At 51.6% G+C, this 27,328-nt stretch overlaps 2 protein-coding genes across 6 annotated transcripts; both read right to left on the bottom strand.

Moving 5' to 3' along the window:
• Positions 1 to 854: 854 nt before the first annotated feature.
• Positions 855 to 12,558, bottom strand: TSPAN16 (tetraspanin 16). Of its 3 annotated transcripts, XM_030545813.1 has the most exons (8): positions 12,487 to 12,507; positions 9,713 to 9,820; positions 8,865 to 9,062; positions 8,234 to 8,308; positions 6,982 to 7,089; positions 5,339 to 5,491; positions 4,660 to 4,743; positions 855 to 1,171 (listed from the first exon to the last, which is right to left on the bottom strand). In XM_030545813.1, exons 2-8 carry the CDS (start codon positions 9,779 to 9,781, stop codon positions 1,124 to 1,126), a joined length of 735 nt encoding a protein of 244 aa, XP_030401673.1. In that variant the 5' UTR covers positions 9,782 to 9,820; positions 12,487 to 12,507; the 3' UTR covers positions 855 to 1,123. The 3 variants fall into 3 exon arrangements, with proteins under 3 accessions (XP_030401673.1, XP_030401672.1, XP_030401671.1); XM_030545812.1 differs by lacking the exons at positions 855 to 1,171; positions 4,660 to 4,743; positions 5,339 to 5,491; positions 12,487 to 12,507 and adding an exon at positions 12,512 to 12,558 and having other exon boundaries at positions 6,510 to 7,089; XM_030545811.1 differs by lacking the exons at positions 855 to 1,171; positions 4,660 to 4,743; positions 5,339 to 5,491 and having other exon boundaries at positions 6,510 to 7,089.
• LOC115642390 (tetraspanin-1-like) lies at positions 11,776 to 22,921 on the bottom strand. Of its 3 annotated transcripts, XM_030545809.1 has the most exons (9): positions 20,978 to 22,921; positions 20,644 to 20,673; positions 19,956 to 20,022; positions 19,535 to 19,741; positions 16,773 to 16,847; positions 15,462 to 15,569; positions 14,735 to 14,875; positions 14,051 to 14,134; positions 11,776 to 12,771 (listed from the first exon to the last, which is right to left on the bottom strand). In XM_030545809.1, exons 3-9 carry the CDS (start codon positions 20,010 to 20,012, stop codon positions 12,715 to 12,717), a joined length of 729 nt encoding a protein of 242 aa, XP_030401669.1. In that variant the 5' UTR covers positions 20,013 to 20,022; positions 20,644 to 20,673; positions 20,978 to 22,921; the 3' UTR covers positions 11,776 to 12,714. The 3 variants fall into 3 exon arrangements, with proteins under 3 accessions (XP_030401669.1, XP_030401670.1, XP_030401668.1); XM_030545810.1 differs by lacking the exon at positions 20,644 to 20,673; XM_030545808.1 differs by lacking the exons at positions 20,644 to 20,673; positions 20,978 to 22,921 and having other exon boundaries at positions 19,956 to 20,622.
• Positions 22,922 to 27,328: the final 4,407 nt, after the last annotated feature.

Below are 27,328 nucleotides of genomic sequence, written 5' to 3'. Positions count from 1 at the left end.
CAGGCCCTGGGGTGTGTTAGTCACTGGTTGGGCTTTTGGTGGTTGGGCTTATGGCTTATTTGCATTTGGTTTTGACACCGGGAAGAAGGGTCACTGACCTGATGAGAGGGATATTCGCTTTCTGTAACTGTACCTATGTCAGAACCAGAAGTGATGGGCTGGATGCAGAAGTCTTTCGGGGCAGGTCTCTGGCCTGCATTATACAGGAGGTCAGACTGGATAACTGCAATGGTCCCTTCTGGCCTTAAAGTCTATGAATCTCCAGAGCCCTAGGCCGGGTCTATGCTAGAGACCTCTGCTGGCATAGCTGTGTCAGTCAGCGGTGGAAAGAGGTGGGACCTCTGATTGGCAGTTGTGTTCACAGGAGCACCTAGTGTAGACGCAGTTATACCAGCAAAACTGCTCTTTGGAATAAACGGTACCACTTTGCCAGCATAGCTGTGTCCGCCCTAGGAGCGCTTTGCCATGTAGTATATTGATATTCCTAATGTGACGTAGCCCTGGTCCTGTGCCTTAAGCCCAACATCCTCCATTCTCTCTCCTTTTCTCTTCAGTGGTCTGAAAGCAGCTACCCCTTTCTCAGTCCTTTCCAGGCCCTGGCGAAAAGACACTTGCCTTTTCTGAATTAAAACCTGGTATCTACTCAGACAGGTAAGCAAGCAGTTGATTGGTGTTTTAGGAAGATGAGACACATTTAAAAACACAGAGACCCTAGCAATCAGTCTCCCCATGTTTATTATCTCTGTTTAAATGGTATCTTCCCCCCCGGGGATGGAGAATAATAAATATATAAATAGTTCAGTACATTTGTCACTAATAACCGCGCATGTGTAGAGTGGTTTCCATATTCAAAGCTCTGGAGAAACTTTGATCCTGTATATTGATATGGCTCCCAGGATTTTCTGTTCTGTAACTATGGAGCTTGAAAACTGGGCAAATGAATGGTCTTGCTCCTACGCAAGTCAGTGGCAAAGTTGCAGTGACGGCTCTGGGGCAGGATCGTTAGTGCTTGCTACTATTTCAGCTTTGTGGTAGTGTGGTGTGTGTTCCCCCCCCCCCGGCCCTGATGCAACACAATTCCAAGTGTTTGGGAAGTCCTCCTGCTGTGTTTCCTCAAATGTTGTCATCCCAGTTTAACGTACAGCATTAAGGAGACCATCATAGCTGCTAGCTGCAGTGGGAGAGAAAAAAATATAGACAGAATGACTAAAATTCTTAAGGATTACGTCAAAAATGTTCCAACCTTGGTGCCTAAAGACTGTCATCTAAACTTATGATTATTGTTACATACATTTTTGGTACTTCTAGATACCAAAGACATAGGGACAGGTAGGAAAGAGGTCCTGGAGGCCAAATCTAGGCTGTTAGGTAAGGGATTTAAGTCCAGGACCTCCATGGTAGCATGCTCTGAAATGCTTCCAGTTCTGTGTGCAGGGCCAGTTAGACAGTCAGAATGAATGAATGAGACAATGGTGTTCAGAGGAGAGATTTAGGTTTATTAGGAACTGGGGAACCTTTTGGAGCAGGATGATTCTATACAGAAGGATGGGCTCCCCCTAAATCAAAATGGAACCAGGTTGCTGGCATGTAAAATTAACAGGGCTGTAGAGGAGTTTTTAAACTAAGGGCCGGGGGAAAGCTTATAGGTGCAGAGAGAGGAGCACCCAGTTCAGATGGAGACATGCCTCAGCGGAGTATTTATTAAAGGGGATACAATATAACCTAGTAAAGAGGCGAGGCTAGAACTTGATAATGTACAGGTAGGAACTGAAGAGAAACAGTCAAATGAAAAAAGTCTCATTCAGTTACCTCACATGAAGGCAGACAACAAAATACTGACAAATGTTATAAGTGCTTGTATACAAATACAAGAAGTCAAAGATGGCTGAACTTGAGGGCCTGGTAGTAAATGTTGATATTGATAGAACAGGCATCACAGACACTTGGTGGAATGACGATAATCGATGGGATACCGGAATGCCAGGGTACAGAATATATAGGAATGACAGAATAGGGTGCACTTGTGGGGAAGTGGCAGTATATGTGAAAGAAAGCACAGAGCCAAGTATAGTAAAAATCTTAAATGAATCAAACACAATTGTGCTTGTATAAGAGCATAGCCGTAGGAATACACTACCGCCCACCTGAGCAAGATGGTGCTAGTCGTTATGAAATGCTCAGGGAGATTAGAGTGGCTACAAAAACAGAAACCACAATAAAAATGAGGGATTTCAGTTATCCCCGTATTGACTGGGAACATGTCACCTCTGGATGGGATGCAGAGAGAGAAGTTTCAGACATCATTAACAACTACTTCTTGGAGCAGCTTGTCCCACAACCCACAAGGGGAGAGGCAATTCTTGCTTCAGTCCTGAGTTGTGCACAGGATCTGGTCCAAGAGGTGAATACAGTTAAACCGTTTGGTAATAGCAGCCAAAATGTAATTAAATTGATCATCCTTATTAGGGGAAAATACCACAGAAACCCACCATAGGAGCATTTAACTTCAGAAAGGGGGACTATGCAAAAATGAAGACGGTAGTTAAATTGGAAATTAAAAGGAACAATTGCAAGAGTGAAATGCCTGCAAGTTGCATGGAAACTTTTTAAAAACACCCTAATAGAGGCTCAAACTAAATATATCCCCCAAATAAAAAAAAAGTAAGTGAAGCATTCAAGGAAGACAAGGCTGGTGCAGAGAAGCTAAGTGAATTCTTTGCATCAGTCTTCACTGCAGAGGATGCGAGGGAGATTCCCACGCCTCAGCCATTCTTTTCAGGTGACAGATCTGAGGAACTGTCCCCGATTGAGGTGTCAATAGAGGGGCTTTTGTAACAAATTGATACATCAAACAGTAATAAGTCACCAGGACCAGAGAATATCACTCAAGAATTCTGAAGAAACTCAAATGTGCAGAACTATTAACTGTGGTATGTAACCTACCACTTAAATTAGCTTCTGTACCAGATGACTGGAGGATAGCTAATGTGACGCTGATGTTTAAATAAGGCTCCATAGGTGATCCTAGCAATTCCAGGCTCGTGAGCCTAACTTCAATACCAGGCAAATTGGTTGAAACTACAGTAAAGAACAGAATTGTCAGACACATAGATTAACACAATTTGTTGGGGAAGAGTCAACGCAGCTGTTGTAAAGGGAAATCATGCCTCACCAATTTATTAGAATTCTTTGAGAGGTTCAACAAACGTGGACAAGGGTGATCCAGTGTACTCTGATTTCCAGAAAGCCTTTGACAAGGTCCCTCACCAAAGGCTCTTAAGCCAAGTAGGCAGTCATGAGATAAGAAGGAAGATTCTCTCATGGATCAAAGAGATAGGAAACAAAGGGTAGGAATAAATGATCAGTTTTCACAGTGGAGAGAGGTAATTAGCGAGGTTCACCACAGGTCTGTACTGGGACCAGTGCTGTTCATCATATCCATAGCTGATCTGGAAAAAGAGGTAAACAGTGACGTGGCAAAGTTTGCAGACAATACAAATTTACTGAAGATAGTTAAGTCCAAAGCTGACTGCAAGGAATTACAAAGGGATCTCAAAACTGGGTGACTAGGCAACAAAATGGCAGATGAAAGTCAATGTTGACAAATGCAAAGTAATGCACCTTGGAAAACATCATTCCAACTCTACATATAAAATGATGGGGTCTAAATTAGCTGTTACCACTCAAGAAAGATCTTGGAGTCACTGTGGATAGTTCTCTGAAAACATCCACTCAATGTGCAGCAGAGTCAAAAAAGCAAACAGAATGTTGGGAATCATTAAGAAAGGGAGAGATGATAAGACAGAAAATATCATATTGCCTCTATATAAATCCATGGGACGCCCACACCTTGAATGCTGGTGCAGTTCTAGTCACTCCAGCTCAAAAAAAGAGATATAGAATTGAAAAAAGTGCAGGCCAATGAAAATGATGAGGGCGATGGAGCAGCTTCCGTATGAGGAGAGATTTTAAAGACTAGGACAGTTCAGCGTAGAAAAGAGACGACTAAGGGGGATCTGAGAGAGGTCTATAATGTCATGACTGGGGTGGAGAAAGCAAATAAGGAAGTGGTATTTACTCATCACATAACACATGAACCAGGGGTCACCCAATGAAATGAAAAGGCAGCAGGTTTAAAAACAAGCAAAAGGAAACAATTCTTCACACGACGTACAATCAACCTGTGGAACTCATTGCTGGGGGATACTGTGAAGGCCAAAAGTATAACTGGGTTGAGAAAAGAATGAGATACGTTCCTGGAGGACAGGCCCATCAGTGGCTATTAGCCAAGATAGTCAGGGATGCACCCAGTGCTCTGGGTGTCCCTAAACCTCTGACTGTCAGATGCTGGGACTGGACAACAGGCACTGGGTTGTTTGATGATTCCCTGTTCTGTTTATTCCCTCTGGGACACCTGGCATTGGCCACTGTCAGAAGACAGGACACTGGGCTAGATGGACCTTTGGTCTGACCCAGTCTGACTGTTCTTATGGTTATGTGTAGCCAGCCCCCTAGTATCTAACTGAGGTCAGGGCCCCGCTGTGTCAGGTGCTGCACATATCCATGGTCGATCTGTGCACAGCTGGCTAATTGTGCCTCATCGGAGTACTGAAAAGTGAATACATCCCTTTAAGACGAGGCTAACTGGGTTAAACTCACTTCCAGCAGGGCAGCTCCAGTGGCAGCTCCACCAAGCAATAGGCTCTTCTCTTTGATCAGGGAAACCAGCTTAGGGAAGCAGCCCTGAAGGGTGAAAAACACGGTGAGGTGTAAGCTGTTCTAAGAGCAATCAGAAACGAAAAGCAATGGCAGCCCATCCCCCAGTGGAATCCCACTGGCTTCAGCACACTTGCTGGGCAAACTGTTGTATCTTCCCTTCCCCACAGGGCGTGGAATTAGCCCCTGAGTGGCTGACTGGCCACCAACCTATGGCTGTGCCTAAATCCATCGAGCTCAAAGCACTTGCCAAAAGAGGTCTGTATACGTTATTCCCCCACACTTTACAGAGAAGGAAACTGAGGCACAAGGGAGTGGCTTGCCCAAAGTCATGCTGCAGGAAGAGCCAACCCAGTGCCCTGCCCACTAAGCCCCACAGCCTTCACTTAAGGGGTGTACAAGGTGCTTTCTTGTTTTGAATTTAGAGCACATGGGCACCGATCCAGCCATGAGATCCCTGTGGGTGCAGGGAGAGGTCCAGGCAGCATTAGCTGCAAGATCAGGGTGCTGATCACTCCCCCTACATGCTCCCTTGCTCCCTCCTACTCCAACAGACCCAGGCTAGGTTTTTAACAGCACTGTTCCCACAGTTTCCTTTTCAACCCCCAAGCTGGGCCGCGACCTCCTGGTTGATGACCACACTGCTGATGTTGCGTCCGTTGCATGCGGAGCTCATTGGATCTTTGCAGCAGCTTTTGGGATAAGTCAGATTGGTCCGTATTTGAAAGGCAGAGCCGGAAAAGTCTGTGTAGTTATGAACCCCGCAGCAGTTCAGCTAGGAACGACACACAACAGGGTCTGTTAAAGGCCAGGGTCTCGAACATTTAATTTTTCCTTCCTACCTCCCTTTCCTGCTGTATCCCGATAGAATGTCCTCAATTCCAGGGCTGCCCAGAGGATTGAGGGGGCCTGGGGCAAAGCAATTTTGGGGGCCCCTTCCATAAAAAAAAGTTGCAATACTATAGAATACTATATTCTTGTGGGGGCCCCTGCGGGGCCCGGGGCCTGGGGCAAATTGCCCCACTTGCCCCCCACCTATGCGGCCCTGATCAATTCTCCTTTGCTCAAATGATGATTTTACTAGAGAAGTATGTTTAACCCTTCAGTTGCTATCAAATGCCTACGTTGTAAACGCTGGGTGAAATTCTAAGGCCTGTGGTCGACAGGTCAGACTAGATGAGCAAAATCGTCCTATCTTGTATTCTGGGGTGAGGTTTTTCCACCTTCTTCCAAAGCGTCAGAAATCAATCACAGCGGGAGATGGGACACCAGCCAGGATGGACCAGTGCTCTGGGCTGGTACAGAGACTCCTCCGTCTGGCTGGCGAATCTCACTCACATGCTCAGGGTCACCACATCTGCGGTTGGGAAGAAACCCCAGCTCAGATTGATAGGGATTTTCCGCCTTTCTCTGCAGTGTGGGGCGTAGGTCGCTACTGGGGTCCTGGGGCTTGTCTCACCTAAGCAGTTCCCTGCCATGGCAGGGGCTGCAGACACTGGTCACTTCTTGGTGGGCCCTATTCTCTACCTGTGGCTCACAAGACATTTGTCTCTGAGGCTTACGCTGCTTTGATCTCACTAGTCATTGAGTGGAGCTCAGACTGGTGATCTCATCTGGCCTGAGCCTGTGTGAAACTTCTGGCCCCAAAAATGTACACAGCAGATCCTCAGCACACGTGTGTCGACTTGACTGCTTTGACCCCAGAGCAGCGCTGATTCACACGGAGGATCTGGCCTGGAGACTCACTAGATGCTGGTGTTGAAGGGTGGGTGGGCACGTGGTTAAGATACTGCTGTGGGATCCAGTTCCCAGCTGTGTTACAGAACCACTTGGGCAACTCTGGGTATCTCTTTTCCTGATTGTAGGGTGGGCCTACGACCAGTCTTCCTTTCGCCTGTCCTGCCTCTTTAGATTGTAAATTCTGCTCTCTGTCTACGGCATGTATGTACCAGCTGGGCATCTGCTCCCAACCTCTCTGCTGTGATCCCCATGGTACCGATGAGGAACAGGTGCCCAGGGAGCCCAGGTGACTGGCCCCAGGTCACACAGGGAGTGCAGGGGAGAAACGGGAACTGAACCAGGATTTTCTGTCCTAACCACTAGACTGTCCTTCCTCTCACACCACCTCGTCACAGCAGGGGCTGTCACTGTGTATGTGCAGCACCGGGCACACTGGGTGAGGCCTCTCGGAGCTACCGTAATACATGGGAACAAATGTGTCAAGTCCTTTGACGCAGGAGGCCTGGGAGGCGGAGGGTCCCCTACCTTCAGCATGAATGCGTTCCAGCCATAGGACACGATATCATCGTGTTTGTAGCTGCTGTATTTCTTCTTCAAGGCAGTCAGCGATTTGTCTAGGACGATGCTGCGAGCCTTGAATGGGGGGAATGAAATGGGTCTAGAGCCAGAAAATATTTTCTCTTCAGATCCCAAAGTGTGGCCAAAGGTTTTCAGAGAGCGAGCCTCAGCTGGGGTAAATCAGAACTGCTCCACCAAGCACAGCGGAGCGGAGCTGCTGGCCACCCGCTGAATATCTAGCCCAGAGACAGCAATGCAGCCATGGGCCAGTCTCAGACTAGCCAGCTCACTTTGGCCCTAGTGTGGGCTCTGATCCTGTGCAGATTTACTCACGCACTTAACCTGACCTCTATGGCTCCTGAAGTGGGTGGGTGTAAATGCAGCCCATGTGGGAATAAAGTGCAGGTACTGAACAGGTGGGGTAATTAGCCAGTGGATCAGATTCCTAAGGGATAAGGCAGGACACCTTTCTAGAGGAGTCACTCACTCAACCAAGTTACTGGTCTGGATACAGGAATAACTAGGTGAAATTTTCTGGACCGTGTTATGCTGGAGGTCGCACTAGATCATAACAATCTGTTTGAGCCTTAAACTCTGTGAATCTGTGCAGGGTCTGGGCCTAACCTTTGTGGATGTATATCCAGCCAAAGGAGAATCGATCATATTTCAATTTGCCTTTATAAACAATAAGAACAATGCGGTAGGAATAATTCTAAAGCAAAGAGGAACCATCTAATCAGTTAAGCATGAGGAGTGGGCAGACCTCAGTTAAAACTGTGTGTTGGTTTGGAGGGACAGAGCTGGTTCAAATGAGAGGAGGGAGGGACGATTTCCTTTTTCTTTTATGTGTGATGACATTTTTTACAAAACAGTCAGAATTCCACCTGTGCTCAGAGTCCAGGTGATCCGCACTTGGAGGGGAAATTTTGGCAACATTTTTTTATTTGGCCACCAAAAGTTCCAGATTTGGAAACTCTGGGCTCGTTCTTTGGTGCAGTGCGATTCGAACGAGACGTCACTAGCTGTTTAGGGTCGCACGCGACCCCTGGATTTTCCAAGGAACTCACAAAAGTTGGCCACTTAACTTCCCTTTGGAAATGTCTCCCCATTTGGAAAAAGGACCCAATCCCAAGTGACTCTTCTTTGTAGGATCGGGGCCTGAAACTTTGCCAAGGAAAATGAGAATTTTGCACATCAGAAGGGAATTCTGGATACTCACGAACGACGTGAAAGCAAATACGATGACAGCTGCTGTGATTTCGGCGTTGAAGATGACCAGCATTATTAAGAAGTACTGTGAGAGAGGGGGGTGGGAGGAAATCGGAAGATCGTGAGGGATTGCCAAGTGAGGCACAGGAGTCAAGTTTACACTACAATAAAAAGATTTAGCTCAGAGGGGCTGTGGCTGCCCAGATGAACAGGAGGTCAGGGGCTAGGGGGTCATGCCCACCCATAAGAGTCTTGACAGCTGCTGATTGAGAGGCTGTCCGCTAAACAAAGCATTCATGTGGGTAGAAAGCAGCTCACACACGGTCAGAGTCCCCCCAGAACAGAGAGGGCTGCAGACCACATGAGCTGCCAAAGGGTTTAAGTGGTGCGTGCATGTCCCGCTCCCTCTGAATGGGCGTGAGTCTCATCCACTAAGGATGGAAAAGAACAGCTTGTGACTGCAAGGGAGACGGCTGTTTAGTTAAGTTATAAGCGACGTCTAGGGCGAAGTAGGGGGTCAGCTCCCCAGCTGCGGTAAATCACATGGCTGTGCCAATGGGTGCATCGTACCGGCACGCTCTGGCTCACCCCCCTCACGGGCCAGGACTCCGCCCCAGCCGACAGCGGCTGTGTGCGCTCACCGTCAGCAGGAGGCATCTGTTCTCTTTCACTGCGCCCCAGCAGCCCATGAACCCCAGCACGACCAGCACGCTGCCCACCACGATGCAGAAGTACCCGACGTGGGCAAAGTACACCGAGGTGGTGCCCAAGACCCTGACGAAGGAGGCGCTTCCCAGTTTAATCCACAGGCCAAATCCCACCATGGTGCAGCCGACAACCTGGGGAGAGAATAAACGCATACGCGTGTGTGTGTGCGAACTAGTGCGTGCGTTGGCCCTCCGGCTTGAGCGCTTCGGCCATGCCCCCGATTCACCCGGGGCAGGGAGCAGAGATGCCAGCCCGGTGCTGGAGGGGCATGAACATCACTGCGAGCCTCCCCCTCTGTGCCGTTCCACAGCCAGTCCCTCCTCCTCGCTCAGGTCTGCCCACCAAGAACTGAACGGAGGCTGCTGAGCATGACCCACGGTTCCGACCAGCCGTGGGGAGACATGAACTTTGGGTGAAAGGCTACATTACCTGAAGGCCGAGGGCCAGATCCCCCATTAATGTAAATCATTGTAGCTCCATCAGTGCCGACAGAGATCTACACCGGCTGAGAATTTAGCCCCCAAACTCTGGGGGAGGCAGCTGGGCACAGGACTGGCTGGTTTTATTCTTTGCTCTGCTCCTGACCTGCTGCGTGACCGTGAACGAGTTTCTTCCCTGCTCTGTGCCTCAGTTTCCCCTCCCACCCGGTGCCTGGCTAGGCTGTGAGCTCTTCAGGGCAGGACTGTCTCTCACTCTGGGTCTGTGCAGCCCCTGGCACCATGGGACCCTGGTGCCACCATAATACACCTAAATAAACGTGTATCTGAAAACACAGGCTTACAAAGACAATGGCGTTGAAGCAAATCATGACAGTCTTCAGAGTGGCATAGCCAGTGCGTGGGGGAGCCATGGTGAAAACCGGTCAGCACGGCCGCTCGCAGAATGGGTTCTAGGTTGGAGAGACGGCAGAGAGATTTTCAGCTGGACTTGCTGCTGCAAACAGCTTCGTCTCAGATCCATTCCCACCTCGGTTTTAGGTTAAACCCACTAGCAACACAACACATTGTCGGAGGCTTTTACTTATGATGGGGCAAATGCTTTTATTTAAAAGCTGATGCTAGGCAGGGAGGTTGGTCTAGTGGGTACTGGCCTGGGGGCCAGGAGATTGGACTTTGCTTCCTGGCTCTGATCCAGACCCCTCATGTGACTGCATCGTTCTGTGCCTCAGTTTCCCCATCTCGGGGCAGAGAGGGTAATAATCATTTGTCGAGTTAGACTGGAAGCTCCTCGGGACAGGGACTGTCTGTAGCTATGCATTTATGCAGCGCCTGGCACAACAGGACCCTGATCTCAGTTGAGAGGGTCTGTGCAGCGCCTGGCACAGTGAGGCCCCAGTCAGCGCGTCCTATAAATAATGATCAGTGGTTGCGCTGAGAGGTTATCACTGACTTTGGGGGCATGGGGTCCCCGTGACGTGTGAAAATCCAGCCCCCCCCGGGGAAGATTTCAGTACTTGACGATTGTCATGGCCTTACAGTGTCTGGGCTGTGGGAAGGAGAGCGCTCCTCCCCGCTTGCAGCCACCGTTAGCTTTAGCCCAGACTCCGCTGTGGGGGAAATTTGCCCCGCGTAGAGGGCTAGCAGGGGGTCGATGCTGTCGCTTCCGTCTCCCTTCCCTGCATCAAGGGCTTTGCCTCCCACCCACGATCCAGGCTGGGGCGTCCAGGGGCTGGCAGCCCTAGTGGGTGGTGTGGCGTGGGTGCCACCCAGGCCTCGGGATCAAAACTCACAAGCCCGGAGCTGAGGGAGCGGCCGGCACGTTCGCTCAGAGCTGGTTCAGGGGCCTGGATCATGAGTTTACTCATCCACGGGGCCTTGGGCTGGCTCCCCTGAGCCTCCAGCCCTGGCCGGCCTGGCTCCCGGCCCTGCGATGTGCCCCGGGGATCACATGTCCTTGGCCCGTGCCCTGACGCTCCAGCTCACCCGGCGCCTGCTGGGATTCCAACCGTCACCCGATGGCTGTTGGAAGGGGCTGGGGTGGGGGTGGGAGGGAGATGGGGAGCAGACTCCATTGTGAGACAGCGTCTGCCTCCTTCCTCCCTAGGGGCCAGAGAGTGGGACGGTTATAGGGGCTGTGCCTTGGGACAGCTATAGGACCATAGACTGGGACTGCTGTAGGGTGTCTATAGGGTCCACAGTTTCCCATCGCTGTAGGTCTGTGGCTTGAGACTAAATCATATCTTCCCCACAGAACAATAGGGGACCCCGTTCCGTCCGTGCCCACAAACTGAGGGCTGTTCTTTAGGTCCCGTATGTGGGACCCCACCCCTCTGCCACATCCTGCTACCCCCTCCAGGAGCAGAGCCGTGCCAGCAGGGGACACGGGGGCCAGGGGCAGGCTGAGCGGCACATGCTGGAACACGCAGCCCAGAACTCTTCAGCTCCATTCAGCGGGAGATAGTTAAGGGGTGGGACTGGGACTCATAAGACACGGGTTTTGTTCCTGGCTCTTCGTGGGCGACCTTGGTTAAGTCACTTCCTCTTCATGTACCTCAGTTTCCCCATCTGTAAAATGGAGTTCTCCTTCCTTTGTCTCTTTAGAATCTTTGGGGGCCAGGGACTGTTTGTACAGGGCACCTCTGAGTGCTCTAACACAAACAATAAATTGGCACCAAAAAAACCATCTTCCTTTGAGAAATTAATCAGACAATTGAATTCCAGAAGGATAAGAGTCACCCCTGGGGAATTTAAGATCGTGTGCGTCCATAATCCCAAGGATGAATTTCACTCCAAAATGAGCAAAGGAAAATCTTTTTTTTCCCTCCAAAACCCAGCTCTGCTCTTCCCTGAACCCCACCACTTTCAAACAGCCACTCGCAATAGCCAAGCTAACAACATCTGCATAGAAAGATCATGGATATTTAATTTATACAAATACAAGACACTGGCAGAAAAAACATTGTCGGGTGCAGAAAACCAGTGACACATTGTTGACTTGATCTTTTCCAAACACACACAAGGGGGGAGGAAAAAGGGACATGAAATATTTCGTTAGAATTCAAGTTCAATGATGTGCTACATCAGTAAAAGTGCATTGTTGAAGTGTTTCTCAGATTGTCGGGCATGTTTAAAGCTCTAGTGAGCACAGAGAGGTGAATGGAATTCATAATTATTCCCCAAAGTCTCTGTTTTCATTAAAAGAAGAGGGGAGGGAGCCAGTCTTTAGCTGTTACGGCTGCAAAGAAAACCGTCAAAATGTGAAGTAACCAATGCAGTGACATCTGCCTGAGTTTGCAGAGAGCCTGAATCAGTCACTCTGAAAGGGGTGACCTGCCCTTTTCACTGCAACTCAGATGCAATGACAGTACGTTAAAACGTCAACCTGGCTCACTGTGTCACTGCTCAAAGCATGTGACAAATGAAAGGAAGTACTGTAAGAGCTACATAAATGATCCTCAGTCAGTGTGTGTTTGGGGTAGGGTCTACAATAACACGTGGCAGGGGGCATGTTGGTTTCATTCTCTGCTTTTAGATGTTTAGACTGCCACCTTTAAGCTAATTTCTTGTTGAGCACACAAGAAAAACAAATCAGATCGAATTTGCCATTGAAACATACACAAAAAATAGCATGGAAAAGATACCATCCCAATTTTCACTGTAGCCTCTTGGCGTCGTATCCATCTGATTGCTCAGTGCTATTACAGATTAACAGGAAATATTAGTGATGAGTTATGAATAAGAAAAGTTAGGTTTCTCTCGCAGTGAACACCAGGAAGACGCAAAAGCAAGAGGCGTTATGGACGGCAGGAGAGACGTTTTGTGTTTCCGGTGGAAATCTTGTTTGTCAGGCGTTCGTCCCGATCTGACAATACAGAACCAGGGAAACGGCCATTGCTGCCAGCTGGGAACCAAGGAAACAAAGAGGGAGACATTTACAAAGAGTTCATAGATTTTCAGATCATAATAGATCAGGGGTGGCCAACCTGCAGCTCCGCAGAGGTTAATATGCAGCTCCTCTTATAGGCACCGACTCGGGGGCTGGAGCTACAGGGGCCAACTTTCCAGTGGGCCAGGGGGGCTCCCTGCTCAACCCCTGGCTCTGCCACAGGCCCTGCCCCCACTCCACCCCTTCCCGCCACCTCCCCTGAGCCTGCCCTGCCCTCGCTCCTCCCCCCAGAGCCTCCTGCACCCCACAAAACAGCTGATCGGGAGGTGTGGGGAGGGAGGGGGAGGCGCTGATTGGCAGGGCTGCCGGTGGGTGGGAGGCGCTGAGGGCGGGGAGAGCTGATGGGGGTCTGCTGACTATTCCTGTGGCTCTTTGGCAATGTACATGGGTAAATTCTGGCTCCTCCTCAGGCTCAGGCTGGCCACCTTATATTAGATCATTAGATCTTTTGGTCTGACATCCTGTAGAACAGGCCAGAGAATCCGCCCCCATCTGCAGGACCTGGACTTGGGGCCTCTTTCCACGCCTGCACTTGGGCATCCGAGCTGGGTTTACAATGGCTAGACTCAGGTCTCACAATCATGCTGGCACGTCCACACTGCGCTCCGCTGACCTTCTGACTCAGGTATGTGGCTTGAGTTGTGTCCACACTGCAAAGTGACAGGGCTCGGACCCGAGCCTCAGCAGGACTCGGGCTCAGAACCACCCCCATTGTCAGGGTGCTGGAACGTGGCCCTGAGCAGTTGCTGGCCCAAGTCACACTGATGTGTGCATGGACGGAAGCAAGGTTTGGGCTCAAACTGGAATCAGAGCTCAGGGTGCAGTGTGAATGTACTGCAAGGAAGGCATTTCTCCAGCTCTCGGCTCATAGTTCATGGGAGTGGCCCACAAGCTATTACAGCCATTCACACCTGATGTGATGCTGGGGGCTGTTTAAACTCCGCTCCCCGAACAGCTATTCCAATACCTCTCACTCCTATCCCGCCATAACCCCGGCTTCTCAATGTCATGCCTGAGCTCTGACACCGCCAAACTTTTCAAGCCAAGATGCCGAGGGGCACAATCCAAGGAAAGATTACTGTCCCCCCTTTTACAGATGGGGAAAACAAGGCACAGAGCAGGGGTGAGTGGTGGTGGGGCGAGTTACTTGCCAGAGGTTACCCAGCAAGGCAGTAGCAGAGCCAGTTCTCGTGAGTCCTAGCCCATGAGTATGCCACAAAAGCGTCAAGCGTACCTCAAGCACACCGATTCCTAACGCCACCCCTCCAACAATCTTCCCATTCCTGCTCAGGAAAGTCTGGAACTCATGCAAGCAGCCCTGGGAGGGGAAAGAGAATCACAGATGCAACAGCAGGTCCTGGCAATGGGGCCAGTGCATCTCCTTTTGGCACTAGTGGCTGTCTCTCCCCGCAATGGCCCATAGCAGCTCATTAACCGAGGATGTGATTGTAATATCAAACCTAGAGCCAGATGCTCTGTTGGTGTGAAAAACCAACGGCAGTTCCATAAACTGTCCTATGGAAAGTTTCTTCTTAGTTCAGGTCTATACTAGACAGGACTGGCTGATAGAGCTATGCAGCTTTATCAGCAAATCCTCCTAGTGGAGATGCAGCATCTCCCAGCAGAAGAGTTCATAGAGGTGATCAGACAGCAAGCAGGGCAATTCCTTTGTCTTGGAATCTCAATCCAACCAGTTTTCCCAGGAGCAACTCTGCCTCAAGAACTGATGCATCAGAGCCCGAGGCAGACAGCAAACTCTACCCAGAGTCTTGCTAACCCAAAACGAAGAACACAGAATTTCTTCCCAAGACTGAAAACTTGCTCAGAACGCTAAAAAAAGAAGAATTTGGAAGACCACGTATGTCAGCGCCATGGCACCACTCCTATGGCAAATACCTTGCTAAGCTCTCTTCCTTACCTGCTTGGTGCTGTCCAGTTCAGATTCCAGGCATTCATGCTTGGGTGGCAGGCAGCAGCCCATGGGATAAGTCTGGCTGTGAGTTTGGTAGAAGTAGGAGCTGTTGAAATCCTTGTAGTTGTTGAAGCCACAGCACTTCAGCTAGAACGAGAATGCCAGTTGGTTTACAGCCACAGCTGCGTTTTAGATTCACGGCCAGGACGGTTTGACTGCTGGGAGGATGCGGCTGTTTACAAAGGCAGTGTTGTAAAAACCTTGCCCTAAGTGAATCACATAGGCCAGATCGCTAACAGAAGTGGGTGGCTTTGTATTTCAGCTTGGCTGGGACCCAGGAGATCTACATTCAGTTCCTAGCTCAGCTGTAGAGTCCCTGGGTGACCTGGAGCAAGATTCTGTGCCTCAGTTTCCCCATCGGAAAATGCAGCTAATGATCCTTCCAGCTCCCCAATGGGCCAGCTTAGACTATCTAGAGCACAAAAGCCCTCCAACCACACCGCTAGGAGTGATGTAAGAGGTGCCTCTGCAGGTGCTTAACTTCAGCCATGTGCTCAAGTCCCACTGGAGTTAGATGTGTGCTAATGTGCTTTGCTGAATCAGGGCCTTCCAGCATGGAGCTTCCTCTCCCCTCCATCCCCCAGCACTGCTGGTGGAATTCTCTCTGCCCCCCATGCATCAGCTGGCCAAATCCATCTCTTCCAGGGGGAATGCCGAAATGTGCGCTACTCACCTCCTTCATGGTTGTGTCCCAGATTGCAGTCACATCATCCCGCCTCCCGTAATCCTCTCGTAAGGTTTTCACAGCCCAGTTTTTCAGGTGCTCAATGAATATATCAGCCTGGAACCCAGAGACATGCACAGATTGGCAACACCTTGTCTTTCGGGAGCTGTTTGGTTTTTCCTTTACTGAGTTTTGCAGACCAACAAAACAACTCCCAGTGCAATGAGCCAGGCTTTTAAATGACCGCACCAGCCCTCAAGAGACACACGGGCAGACTAGTGTTTTATAGCTTTATCTTCTCTTTGTTTAACCCAGGGACGGCCTGCCTGGATCAGACCCATGGTCCATCTAATGCAATATCCCATCTTTGACAGTGGCCAAAGTCACATCCGTCAGAGGAAGGTATAAGATCAATTTCCTTCCCAGCACCCTTTATTTGCATTAACTATCACAACTCTGCTGCTCGTAGGCATGTTATCATCCAACCCCTCTCTGAATTTTGCTATGTTCTCAGCCTAAGCACCATCCAGTGGCAGAGAGTTCCACAGACCAATAGCATGCTGTGTGAAAACATATTTCTATCAATCAATCTTGAGGTTGCCACCTTTCAATTCCAATCAGTGTCCCCTTGATCTTGTGTTTTGACAGGGGTTTTAAATGTTGACCCAGGGAAAAGTCATTGGGATTGGAGTGGGACAAATTATTATTGGAGGTGGGGGAGATGCTTATTGGCCAAAAATGCAGTTTTGGTTGAATTTGCTGCATAGTTTCAGCCAAAAAAAAAAGAGTGGGGGGGTCCCCTAAAAAGTCAAAACATTTCATTTCTACGTTTAATTAAATTTAACAAAAAAAACCCACCCAAACCCCAAAAGGGTAAAAAAAAAACCCACCCAAACCCAAAACAATGTTTAAAACAATTTCTGTTCAGTGGCTCACTCAGCTGCCTCTAGGCTCAGTGAGTACAAGGCCTTGTTATTTACATGGTTATTTACAACATCTAGGGAGACAAGCCTAGGACAGGGCCCCAGGGGTGCTGCAGGAGAGAACCCAGGAATCCTGACTCCCGGGACTTTCCGCTTCCCTTAGCAGAATCCCCCGGGTCCTGTTTTTGAGGCAGAGGAGAGCAGTTGAACAGCTCCCAGCCCGTGGGGCTCTGACTCAACGCCAGAAGCCAGGAGTGGAAGACAGCGGCAGCTCACCGAACTGCTCTGTTCTGTACATTTCCTGGGCAGTGGTGGAGACAGGATCCTGGGCTGGATGGACTCCGGTCTGCCCCAGGCTGGTAGCTCGGATGTTCTCAAAGCCCAGCCTTTAACTTACCACAGAAGAGAAGGCGAGGACTACGACGGCCCCCGCGACTTCAGCGATGAAGAGAATCAGGATAATGACAAAGAACTGGAGACAGAGAGAAACCAAGATCAAAAGCTGCCTGTGCCCAGCACAGAGACCTTCCCCTTTGCAGGAGCCATCCCTGGGGGCTGGAGCAAAGGGGCTTCAGGAAAGAGCTGCTACTTCTGCCAGTACCAGGTCTGGGGCTCGCAGGTAGTCACGATCAGCAACGGACCTACACAGCTGTCATGAACATACAGCTAAGGGTAGCATAAAATTCCTCCTTTACCTGTAAAGCTCAAATAACCTGGTTGGCACCTGACCAAAAGGACCAATAAGGAGAGAAGATACTTTCAAATTGGTGGGGGAAAGTTTTTGTTTTGTGCTCGCTGTGTGTGTTCTCTCCGGGACAGCGAGGAACCAGGGCAGGGAAAATACACCTCCGAAAGCCAGACCTGAACTAAGCATCTAAGATTACAAAGTGTAAGTAATAGCAAGGAAATGCGTTAGATTATCTTTTGTTTTAGCTTGTGAATTTTCCGTATGCTAGAAGGGAGGTTTATTCCTGGTTTGTTTTTCTTTTGTAACTTTAAAGTTTTGCCTAGAGGGGAATCCTCTGTGTTTGGAATCTGATTACCCTGTAAAATTACCTTCCATCTTGATTTTACAGAGGTGCTTCTTTTACTTTTTCTTTATAATAAAGTTCTGCTTTTAAGAACCTGATTGGTTTTTAGTGTTATAAAAACCCAAGGAGCTGGTCTGTGCTCACCTTGTTTGCTCTCAAGCCTTCCCAGGAAGGGGGGTAAAGGGGCTTGGGGGGATATTTTGGGGAAACAGGAACTCCAAGTGGTCCTTTGCCTGAATCTTTGTCTAACTCACTTGGTGGTGGCAGTGATACCATCCCAGGGGAAGGAATTTATGCCTTGGGGAAGTTTTTAACTTAAGCCGGTGGAATATAAGCTTAGGGGGTCTTTCATGTGGGTCCCCACATCTGTAGCCCAGAGCTCAGAGTCGGGAGGGAACCCTGACAGCAGCCAAGGGCCAGATTTGGGTGCTGAGGCGCTGAAGATGCAGAGCCAATAGGAATTAGGCACCCAACTCACTGAGGCACTTTCTACATTCCAGTAAGCGCCTGTTTTCTTAAAGGGCTCAGCAGTCCAGCTCACAAAGGTCTAACAAAGTCCAGCGGCTGGAAGTCGAAGCTAGACTCATTCAGACTGGAAATAAGGTGCAGGTTATTAACCAGGAGGGTAATTAACCATTCGAACAAGTTCCAAAGAGCTGGGCAGCTTCGCCCTCGCTGGCAGTGTTCAAATCAAGACAGGATGTTTTTCTAAAAGATCTGCTCTCGCTCAAACAGGAATTGAGTCGGGAAAGGTCGTTCGGCCTGTGTTATACAGGAGGTCGGGCAGGAGGATCACAATGGTCCCTTCTAGCTTTAGCATCTAGGAATCTGCTTCTGAACTACCTTGTAAATCTGGGTTCCAGCCCCTAGGGGAAACAGTAAGTGGTCTGGTGTTAGCTACGGAGATACTGACTTTTGGAAGAGTCTGAGCTCAGAGCTAGCTGGGAAATGATATTTTCCCCCTGGAAATTTTGACAAAATTTTGTACATTTTCATCAAATGTTTCTTAGAAATATTTCAGGTTTTCATCCACCTCCTTCCCACAAAAAGTTCTGGTATTTTTTTTATCAAAACTTGACATTTCTCAAAGCCACAAAACACTGGTTGCTGAAAACCAATTCTCCTGCCCCGCACCAGCAAAACCCTGAACATTTCCAACAGCAATGGGAATTCTGGGGGTGAAAATGTCAAAAAAAACCTTGAAAGGGAAATGTTCCCACCTCCCAACCGGGAGAGATGGCAGGGGTGAGGTAGAGCGGGTGGATGAACTGGCAAAATCATTTTGTGGGAAATATCTCACTGGTTTCCACGGTGAGACTCAAACCCAGGCCTGCAGAGTGATCAGCTAGCCACCACCTCATGCTGTCATAGCCTGTCCACCTGGCAATCTGCAAGCCCCAGAGGGTGCACACCATTGGATGGTCTGCCCCGAGAAAGCCAGATGACCGTTGGTTTAACAATCACTGATCAGCTCCTTGATCCTCCGTAAGCCCCTGGGCATCCCAGGAAGCACCCAGAGGATAACAATGTGACAGTTCTGCTTCTCTGCCTCTATACAATCAGTATTGACCTTGGCGCCAACCTGTCTGCCGCCCGACCCCTGGAACCCCAACGCTGATACCGGGCGCTGGCCCTTGGCCTGGACTCCATCTCTGGATCTGCCCCTCGGCTTGACTCAAGACTCAAACCCTGGGTTTGCTGTTCAGCTTCTCTGACCCCAGGCTTTGGTTCCTGGCTCCCAAGGTCCTGCCACTACTCCTGTCTACCCTCACCCAGGATTCTGACAAAGACGAAACTGGTTTGGCAGAAGTTGCCACGACCTACATCCCCATTGTAGGTAGGGGAAACTGAGGCACGCAGGGGCGCTGTGCCTAAGGTCACTCGGAGTCTGGGACAAAGCCAGAATCGGAAACAAAATATCCCGTGTCCTAGCCAACCCCCTTAACAACCCCTCTGCCCAGGAGCACTTGGTGCGCAAAGGCAAGTCTGGCTGTTATCCCCACTGCATACTGGGGAGAATGAAGCACAGAGGGGAGCTGGCTGGCCTGAGGGCCTGGAGACTCCTGGATCCCAGGTCAGTGCTCTGTCCGTTAGCCCCCAACCCTTCCCTGTTGTCCTGCAGCCCTACCAGCAGCAGCATGCACTTGCTCTCCTTCATGGCCCCGCAGCAGCCCAGGAAGCCCATAAGCAGCAGGAAGGTGCCAACAGCGATGCACAGGTACCCCACGTTGATCAGCTGCATCAGCTGGGGCGCGGCGGCCCCCAGGATCTGCACGAAGGAGCCTCCATCCACCTTCACCCAGATGCCAATGCCCAGCACGGCCAACCCGCTCAGCTGGGGGGGAGAGGAGAGAGGCTGGTAAGCAGCGAGCGGCCTCCCTTCATTCCCCACCGTGGAAAAGGGCCGTACGGGGCCATGTTCTGCACAAGGCTCCTTTCTCCGGCTGCACTGCAGCTCCCAGGGTTACCCCCAGCCTGCAGGACCTTCTCCTCCCCTTCCACGCTGTATTCGAGCCCCCAGCCCACCAGCCAGGGCTTTGCCTACTCACAAATATAACGCCGTTGAACACAAACATCATCAGCTTTAGGAATGAGAAGCAGCCCATCTTCCAGCACCTACACGGAAAGGAGAAGGGGGGCAGTAAAGACGTCGGGTCAGCATGGCCCCGCACAGTTGGGGGCTGGGGGGGGGCTGTGCAGCGCCTGGCACTACTGGGGGCCCCTCTGTCTTGGTGTGAGTCTCTAGGCACTACCATAATACACACAATAAATACAGTTATCGCTCCGACCCCGCAAAGCCTTCTCAGGCCCAGACTTGTCCAAGCCGCCTGAGATAAGAAGGGTGATTGGGGGTGAAGCTGACCACACAGGGGGCAGAGATGTGTTTTTTCCCCACTGTTTATAGTGTTGCCAACTCTCACTATATTTGGGGTTTCTCTTAAAGCCTCAGCCGCTGGAGTCAGGTGATTTTATGAGATTCACAGTTTTCATTTAAAAAAAAGAAAACAGCTTTCTAGCTCTCCCAGCTGCAGAGAGAAGCTTGCAGATGTGACCCTCAAAGACTCAACAAACGGAAGGCAAAGAAACAGATCCCCAGAGAACTACTTAAACAAAAAACAACAGCTCATGATTTTGGAAAGGTCACAGTGACGATTTCTGAACAGTGCGGCTCAGCCGTGTTCCAGACGCTGATATGAAATAACGTTTCCCCCCGGCCAGGTTGCAGCGTAATCACACCTTGTATGCAGCTTCCAATTTACAAGGAATCTATAAAAGATGAGTACCTGGCGGTTAGACGTTTTCATAAATAGTCCATCAATTGTCAAACCACTGACATCGCTTATAACCAGGGCTTATAACTGTCCAGAACATCATCCCCTGAGGACCTAGCCAGCTGACAGCAAGAGCCCCAGGAGCTCCAGCTGTTTATGGGTGACTCGGTCACAGGGGGACAAAATTTGACTACAGGGAGTTCTTCAATCTAACAAAAGCCAATGGCTGGAAGTTGAAGCTAGACCAATTCTGACTGGCAATAAGGCGCAAATTTGTACTGGGGAGAGTAATTACCCACCGGACCAGCTTCCCCCGGGTCCCAGTGGATTGTAAGCACTGGCAGTTTTTAGATCAGGGTGGGTGCTTGTCTCAGCTCTGAACGGATGGAGGGAATCCCCAAGGCCTGTGTTCTCCAGGAGGTCAGACCAGAAGATCGCAATGGTCGTTTCTGGCCTGGGAATCTAGGAAGCTGTGAACACGGATCACACGAGCTGCTCACGTCTGTAATAGGCTCAGAACATTGGTACACTGTGTGTTAACCCACCACCGAATGTGCAACCACAGTAGAAAGCAGAGAGGGATTTGCTTTCGCCCCAGAGCGGGAGTAAAGCACCATAAAGGCGGCTGCAAGGCTTTAAAGCCAGATAGGACAATTGAGAACAATACCTTATTCTTATGTAGCTTCCTCTGTCGTAGGTCGCGAAGCGCTCCGCAAAATGAGGCCAATCTCATTAGCTGGCTGGGGAAACTGAGGCAGGGCAGTGCCAGGCCAGTTGCTGCGTGGCTACTAGAACCCCAGTCTGCGAGTCTCCTGCTCTGGGCACTGGCCCATGCTCCCACTGACCCCTCTGGTGTGCAGGCCTAGAAACTCACCCAGCAATGCCTGCATCAAGCCCCTCGTCCGGCTGTGCTAGATTTGGAAGGACGTCCTGTCTTGATTGACAGCGGGCACATGATGGAGAATCTGCCCTGGCCCTGTGGGGCAGCTGCTCCAATGGCTAATTCCCCCCACCCCCGGTTCAAAATCTGCCCCTTCTTTCCAGTCTGAATTGTCCAGCTTTGGCTCCGGCCGCGGGGTCTCGTTCGGCCGCGATGAGACAGTCGGGCCTCTCCTCCTGCCATGGCTCCTTGGCACTGGGCTCACGTCACAGGCTGCCCCGGGCTGGAGCCAGCAAGGACCTTTCCTCGGTAGCTCCTCACTGTTTCAGGAGCCAGGCCGGTTCCCAAGCGGTGCCCCCCCCCCCGAAATGTGGAAGCTATAATAGAGGGGGCTGGGCCTGGAGAAGCAAGTCACTGAGCCGGGAAGAGGGGGTGAGGAGGTCTCAGGGTGACGCGTCTCAGCGAATCCACTGCCAGTTCAGCGGTGCTCAGCCTTCCCTCCCATCTAGCCCACAAGACTGTGCACAAGCCGTTGGGGGCCGTGCCACCCCAGCCCATGCTGTGGATACTGAGTCAGGGTGAGCCTGGGAACAGGGGCTGCAGAGCCTTGCAGACTCATCACATCCAACATCCACCCAGCGCACGGCTCCTGTGAAGGACTGGCCGGATCAGACTGGAGCAAGGCCTCACCCGTCTCCCAGCAGCAATGGGACAACCTGCCCTGCGGCTACAGGCTCCTCCCCGCACCGCTGCTCCCTAAGGCCACCTCTGCAGCATCTTCTCCTAGCCCCTTGTTTCCCTGCAGCTGAGGCTGTTGCCTAGCAGCAGCCAATCAGCTGGGAACCGCCCGCACCCCTGTATCCTGGGGGTTCCGCTAACGGCAGCCTCCCGCTAGGAGAGCTCAGGGGCCCCAGGACGGGGCACTGAAACCTGTCCAGCAGGGTCAGCCCGACTCCCTGTTCAGCCAGGAGGCACCTTCCATGTCTTGTGTGTGGTCTGCAGCGCTGGGACTGCAGGGGGCTGAGGGCAGGAGTTGAGGGGCATCAGCAGAGACATGTGGGTGCTGATGGCTAGTGCTGAAGCTCCATCTGCAGCAGGAGCCCAGCACTCCGCTGGTGAGACTTGCATTCAAAGCAGGCACAGAAACGCAGGCAAGTCACACCTGCCCCGTGCCTCAGTTTCCCCATCTGTGAAATGGGGGTAACCCTCACTGGCAGGGGGTAAGGATAAATCTATTGTCCACAGTGCTAGAGTGTCAGGAGTGAGACCACAGGCAAAGCTACGCAGGGAGGCCAGGGCTGGAATAGCAGGGGGCTGTGGGTCGGGAGTGAGGGTCACCGGCAGAGCTGTGGGGGAGTGGAGCCCAGGGCTGGGATAGCAGGGAGTGCGGGTTAGGAGTGAGGGACACTGGCAGAGCTGCGGGGGGGGGGGAGCCCAGGGCTGGGATACTAGGGGTCTGCGGGTCAGGATTGCGAGGCACTGGCAGAGCTGCATGTTCGGAACTACACATCTATAGAGACCCAGCATTTTTGCAAACTGGGTCAGATTTCAGGTTTGCAGGAAATCTCCTGCCGATGTTGCAGTTTCACCCCTGCCCCACGCACCTCGTCAGAAAGCACTGGCCCCTCTGTTGATAACATAAAAACGGCCAGACTGGGTCAGACCAAAGGTCCATCTAGCCCAGTACCCTGTCTTCCAACAGTGGCCAATGCCAGGTGCCCCAGAGGGAGTGAACAGAACAGGGAATCATCAAGTGATCCATCCCCTGTGGCTCATTACCAGCTTCTGGCAAACAGAGGTGGGGACACCATCCCTGCCCAGCCTGCTTAATACCCATTGATGGACCAATCCTCCGTGAACTTCTCTAGTTGTTTTTTTTAACCCTGTTATACTCTTGGCCTTCACAACATCCTGTGGCAAAGAGTTCCACAGGTTGACTGTGCGTTGCGTGAAGAAACACTTCCTTGTGTTTGCTTTAAACCTGCTGCCTGTTAATTTCATTGGTGACCCCTAGGTCTTGTGTTATGAGGAGTAAATAACACTTCTCTATTTACTTTCTCCACCCCAGCCATGATTTCATAGACCTCGATCATATCCCCCCTTTGTCTCTTTTCCAAGTTGAAAAGTCCCAATCTTATTAATCTCTCCTCATACAGTGGCCGTTCCATCCCCCGAATCATTTCTGTTGCCCTTTTCTGGACCTTTTCCAAAACCAATATATCTTTTTTGAGACGGGGCAACCACATCTGCATGCAGTATTCAATATGGGGACATACCATGGATTTATATAGAGGCAATATGATATTTTCGGTCTTATTATCTCTCCCTTTCTTAATGATTCCCAACATTCTGTTTGCTTTTTTTGACTGCAGCTGCACATTGAGCGGATGTTTTCAGAGAACTATCCACAGTGACTCCAAGATCTCTTCCTTGAGTGATAACAGGTAATTTAGACCTCATCATATCATATGTAGAGTTGGGATGATGTTTTCCAAGGTGCATTACTTTGCATTTATCATCACTGAATTTCATCTGCCCATACTGAGTCAGGGTGAGCCTGGGAACAGGGGCTGCTGAGCCTTGCAATCCAATCACCCAGATTTGTGAGGCCCCTTTGCAGCTCTTCACAGTCTGCCTGGCACTTAACTATCTTGAGTAGTTTTGTATCATCAGCAAATTTTGCCACCTCAGTGTTTACCCCTTTTTCCAGACCATTTATGAGTATGGTGACTAGGACTGGGCCCAGTACAGACCCCTGGGGGACACCACTATTTACCTCTCTCCATTGTGAAAACTGACCAGTTATTCCTGCCCTTTGTTTCCTGTCTTGTAACCAGTTTCCAATCCATGAGAGCAGCTTCCCTCTTATCCCATGACAGCTCACTTTGCTTGAGAGCCTTTGGTGAGGAACAACAGCACACTGTACACACACACACCCCTGCACACACACACGCTCACACACACCTACATACACACACATACACACACGCCTGCACACACATGCACACACAAACACCTGTGTGCACAAACATGCCTGCACACACATGCATACCTGCATGCACACACCTGCACACACATGCACACATGTCTGCACACACACCTGCACACACACACCTGCACACACACATACATGCACACACACATGCCTACACACACACACACCTGCACACACACCTGCACACACACACACCTGCACACACCTGCCTGCACACACACACCTGCACACACACATACACACATTCGCACACATGCACATGTGTAAATGCACACACACACATGCAGACATGCACACACATGCACACACATGCATGTGCGCGCACACATTTGGCTTCTGGTACGATTCAGAAACCCGCCAGAGGGTCCTGGCCTTGGTGATTCGCCAGCCACTTGCACTAGGAAGCCAGATTAGGTCGTGATCGTCAGATCACGTCTCCCTGGGAGGAGGGAGCAGCCAAGGCAAGTGTTCCTGGAGCGACGAGAACCCCCCTTCTGTCCAACCCGCCTCGGGGGTAAAAAACAGGGTGGGCAGAACCGAGCTGGAAAGGGTCTATATGTCGGGGCGCTGGATCTAACCACGACCTGCCGGGACCCCAGCTGCGGTAAACTGGCTGCGTTGCAGTCAATGGAGTGACGCTTTTTCCAACATCAGCTGCAGATCTGGGTGCAAAGCCTCCCTCACTCCCACGGGGGGTTTGCAGAGCTCCCGGGGCTGCCAGTGCCTTCCTGCCATTAGCGCTAATGGAAGGTGCCCGCCTGGACTGGAACGAACGGGGGCGGGGGGGATAGAAACCACTTAGAGCAGGCCCTCAGCACACAGGCATACCCGCAAGCGCAGACCTGGGCATCGCTGCCAGCCAGCCTGGACTCTGCCCTCCTCACCAGTCGCAGGGGCTGTACAAGCCAGTTGCATGTAGCCCCCTCTCAGCCAGCTTCACCCCTCTCCCGAATCCGCCGGCTTCGGGGGAGCGACTCCAGAGTCAGAGCCGCGGGAGGCCAGAATCCGGGCGCTCCCCACGGCAGAATCCCCCGCTGCCCTTGCAGGCTGGCGACTGGAGGGGAGAACAGGCAGCAGCACCATCGGGCCGGCTTGGACCCTGACACGCTCTTCAGCCCAGCGCCCAGGCAGGACACGAAGCGCCATCGGCCCTGCCAGCCCCTCGGAGCCCAGGCCCTCCAGACCCTCATCCCTTGGGCGGGACAATCCAGACAAGCGATGAGCCAAGCGGTGCCATCCCAGGCCTGGATCTCCTGGGGCCAAATCCTCGGCTGGGGTGAGACGGGCACCACTCCATTGATTTCCCCAAGCTACAGCAGAGGACCTGGCTACACAAGCAAGAGAACTGCAGGTATTGGCCATTCAAAAAGCTCTTACCTCTTGGAGGGGTGGGTGAGAAGTTTGCTCTGTGTGTGGGTGAATGTGTGTGTGTGTGCAGGTCAGTGTGTGTGTGTGTGCGGGTCAGTGTGTGTGTGTGTGTGTGGGTGTGGGTCTCCTTTCCACAGGGCGTGGCTCCCCACCTGCCGCACGACAGTGAGCTGTGGCTCTGTAGTTCAAGATCCGCTCTCTGTGCTGGGGTTGTGCCTGCTTCTGGGACTTCATCGCCCTCCCCACCTGATCCCTCCTGAACTCCCAGCCGGGCAGGGGGAGGGGAATACATGCAACTGGCTTGTACACCCGGCCGCAGCTTTAACGCTTTGTTTCCCGAGGCGAGGGCAGGGCTTTCCGTGGGGCTCTGGGCCCAGCCGGACCTCGGCCCAGGGGAACGTGGGGTGGAGTTCCCTCCAGCCCGCGGGGAGCGCAGGCATTCAGGGGAGGTTACCCAGAGCCAATAGCATTGGGTAGAGAAGCTTTGGAAAACCCCACCTATTCTTATCTGTGTTATGGTAACACCGCTAGGACCTGGCTGAGACCCCAGCCAAGACTGGGGCCTTGTTGCGCCGGGCACTGCCCAGACCCCAACCAAGATCGGGGCCCCGTCATGCTGAGTGCTGCCCAGAGCCTGACCAAGATTGGGGCCCTGTCGCGCCGGGCACTGCCCAGACCCCAACCGAGATCGGGGCCCCGTCATGCTGAGCGCTGCCTAGAGCCTGACCAAGATTGGGGCCCTGTCGCGCCGGGCGCTGCCCAGACCCCAGCAGAGATCAGGGCCCCATCATGCCGGACGCTGCCCAGACCCCGACCAAGATGGGGGCCCCGTCGCGCCAGGCCCTGCCCACACCCCAACTGAGACCGGGGCCCCATACCACAGGTGCTGCGCAGCCACAGAGAGAGAGTCAGCCCCTGCTCTGAAGAGCTCACAGTCTGAACAGACGAAAGGTGGGAGAAAGGATTATTATTCCCACTTTACAGCTGGGGAAGCTGAGGCCCAGAGAGGGCACGGCGAGAGTTGTCAAAGGTGACTTGTGACTGTGGGATTGCTCATCCAGAGAGTGGTCAAAGGGCTGGATTTCATTTCAGTGCAGGAAAGGAATCGACCGACCCGTCCAGAGAGACAAGGGGTGAGGGCCTTGTATTGGACCAACTGCTGGTGGTGAAAGAGACGAGCTTCCCAGAGCTCTTCAGATAGATCTCCCTGTCCCTAGACAGCCCTCGGTCTGTCTGTCCCCCGACACCCCTCAGTCGGTCGGTCGGTCTGTCCTCAGACACCCCTCAGTCAGTCGGTCGGTCTGTCTGTCCCCCGACACCCCTCGGTCGGTCGGTCGGTCTGTCTGTCCCCCGACACCCCTCGGTCGGTCGGTCGGTCTGTCTATCCCCATACACCCCCTTGGTCGG

The sequence above is a fragment of the Gopherus evgoodei genome, unplaced genomic scaffold (assembly GCF_007399415.2).
Source record: "Gopherus evgoodei ecotype Sinaloan lineage unplaced genomic scaffold, rGopEvg1_v1.p scaffold_40_arrow_ctg1, whole genome shotgun sequence".
Classification (NCBI taxonomy): Eukaryota; Metazoa; Chordata; order Testudines; family Testudinidae; genus Gopherus; species Gopherus evgoodei.
The sequence above is the reverse complement of the archived record's forward strand: the minus strand, read 5'-3'. Positions and strand labels throughout refer to the sequence as shown.

Coding starts and splice junctions, on each gene's coding strand:
- TSPAN16 (XM_030545812.1), bottom strand. CDS start 9,781: ATGGCTCCCCCACGCACTGGCTATGCCACTCTGAAGACTGTCATGATT. Junction 9,063..9,712: donor GCTTCAACGCCATTGTCTTT/GTAAGCCTGTGT, acceptor TTCTCTCCCCAG/GTTGTCGGCTGCACCATGGT. Junction 7,090..8,233: donor TATTTGCTTTCACGTCGTTC/GTGAGTATCCAG, acceptor CCCCCATTCAAG/GCTCGCAGCATCGTCCTAGA.
- LOC115642390 (XM_030545808.1), bottom strand. CDS start 20,162: ATGGTAGTGCCTAGAGACTCACACCAAGACAGAGGGGCCCCCAGTAGT. Junction 19,742..19,955: donor TGTTCAACGGCGTTATATTT/GTGAGTAGGCAA, acceptor TCTCCCCCCCAG/CTGAGCGGGTTGGCCGTGCT. Junction 12,772..14,050: donor TAGGAATCGGTGTGCTTGAG/GTACGCTTGACG, acceptor CTTGGTTCCCAG/CTGGCAGCAATGGCCGTTTC.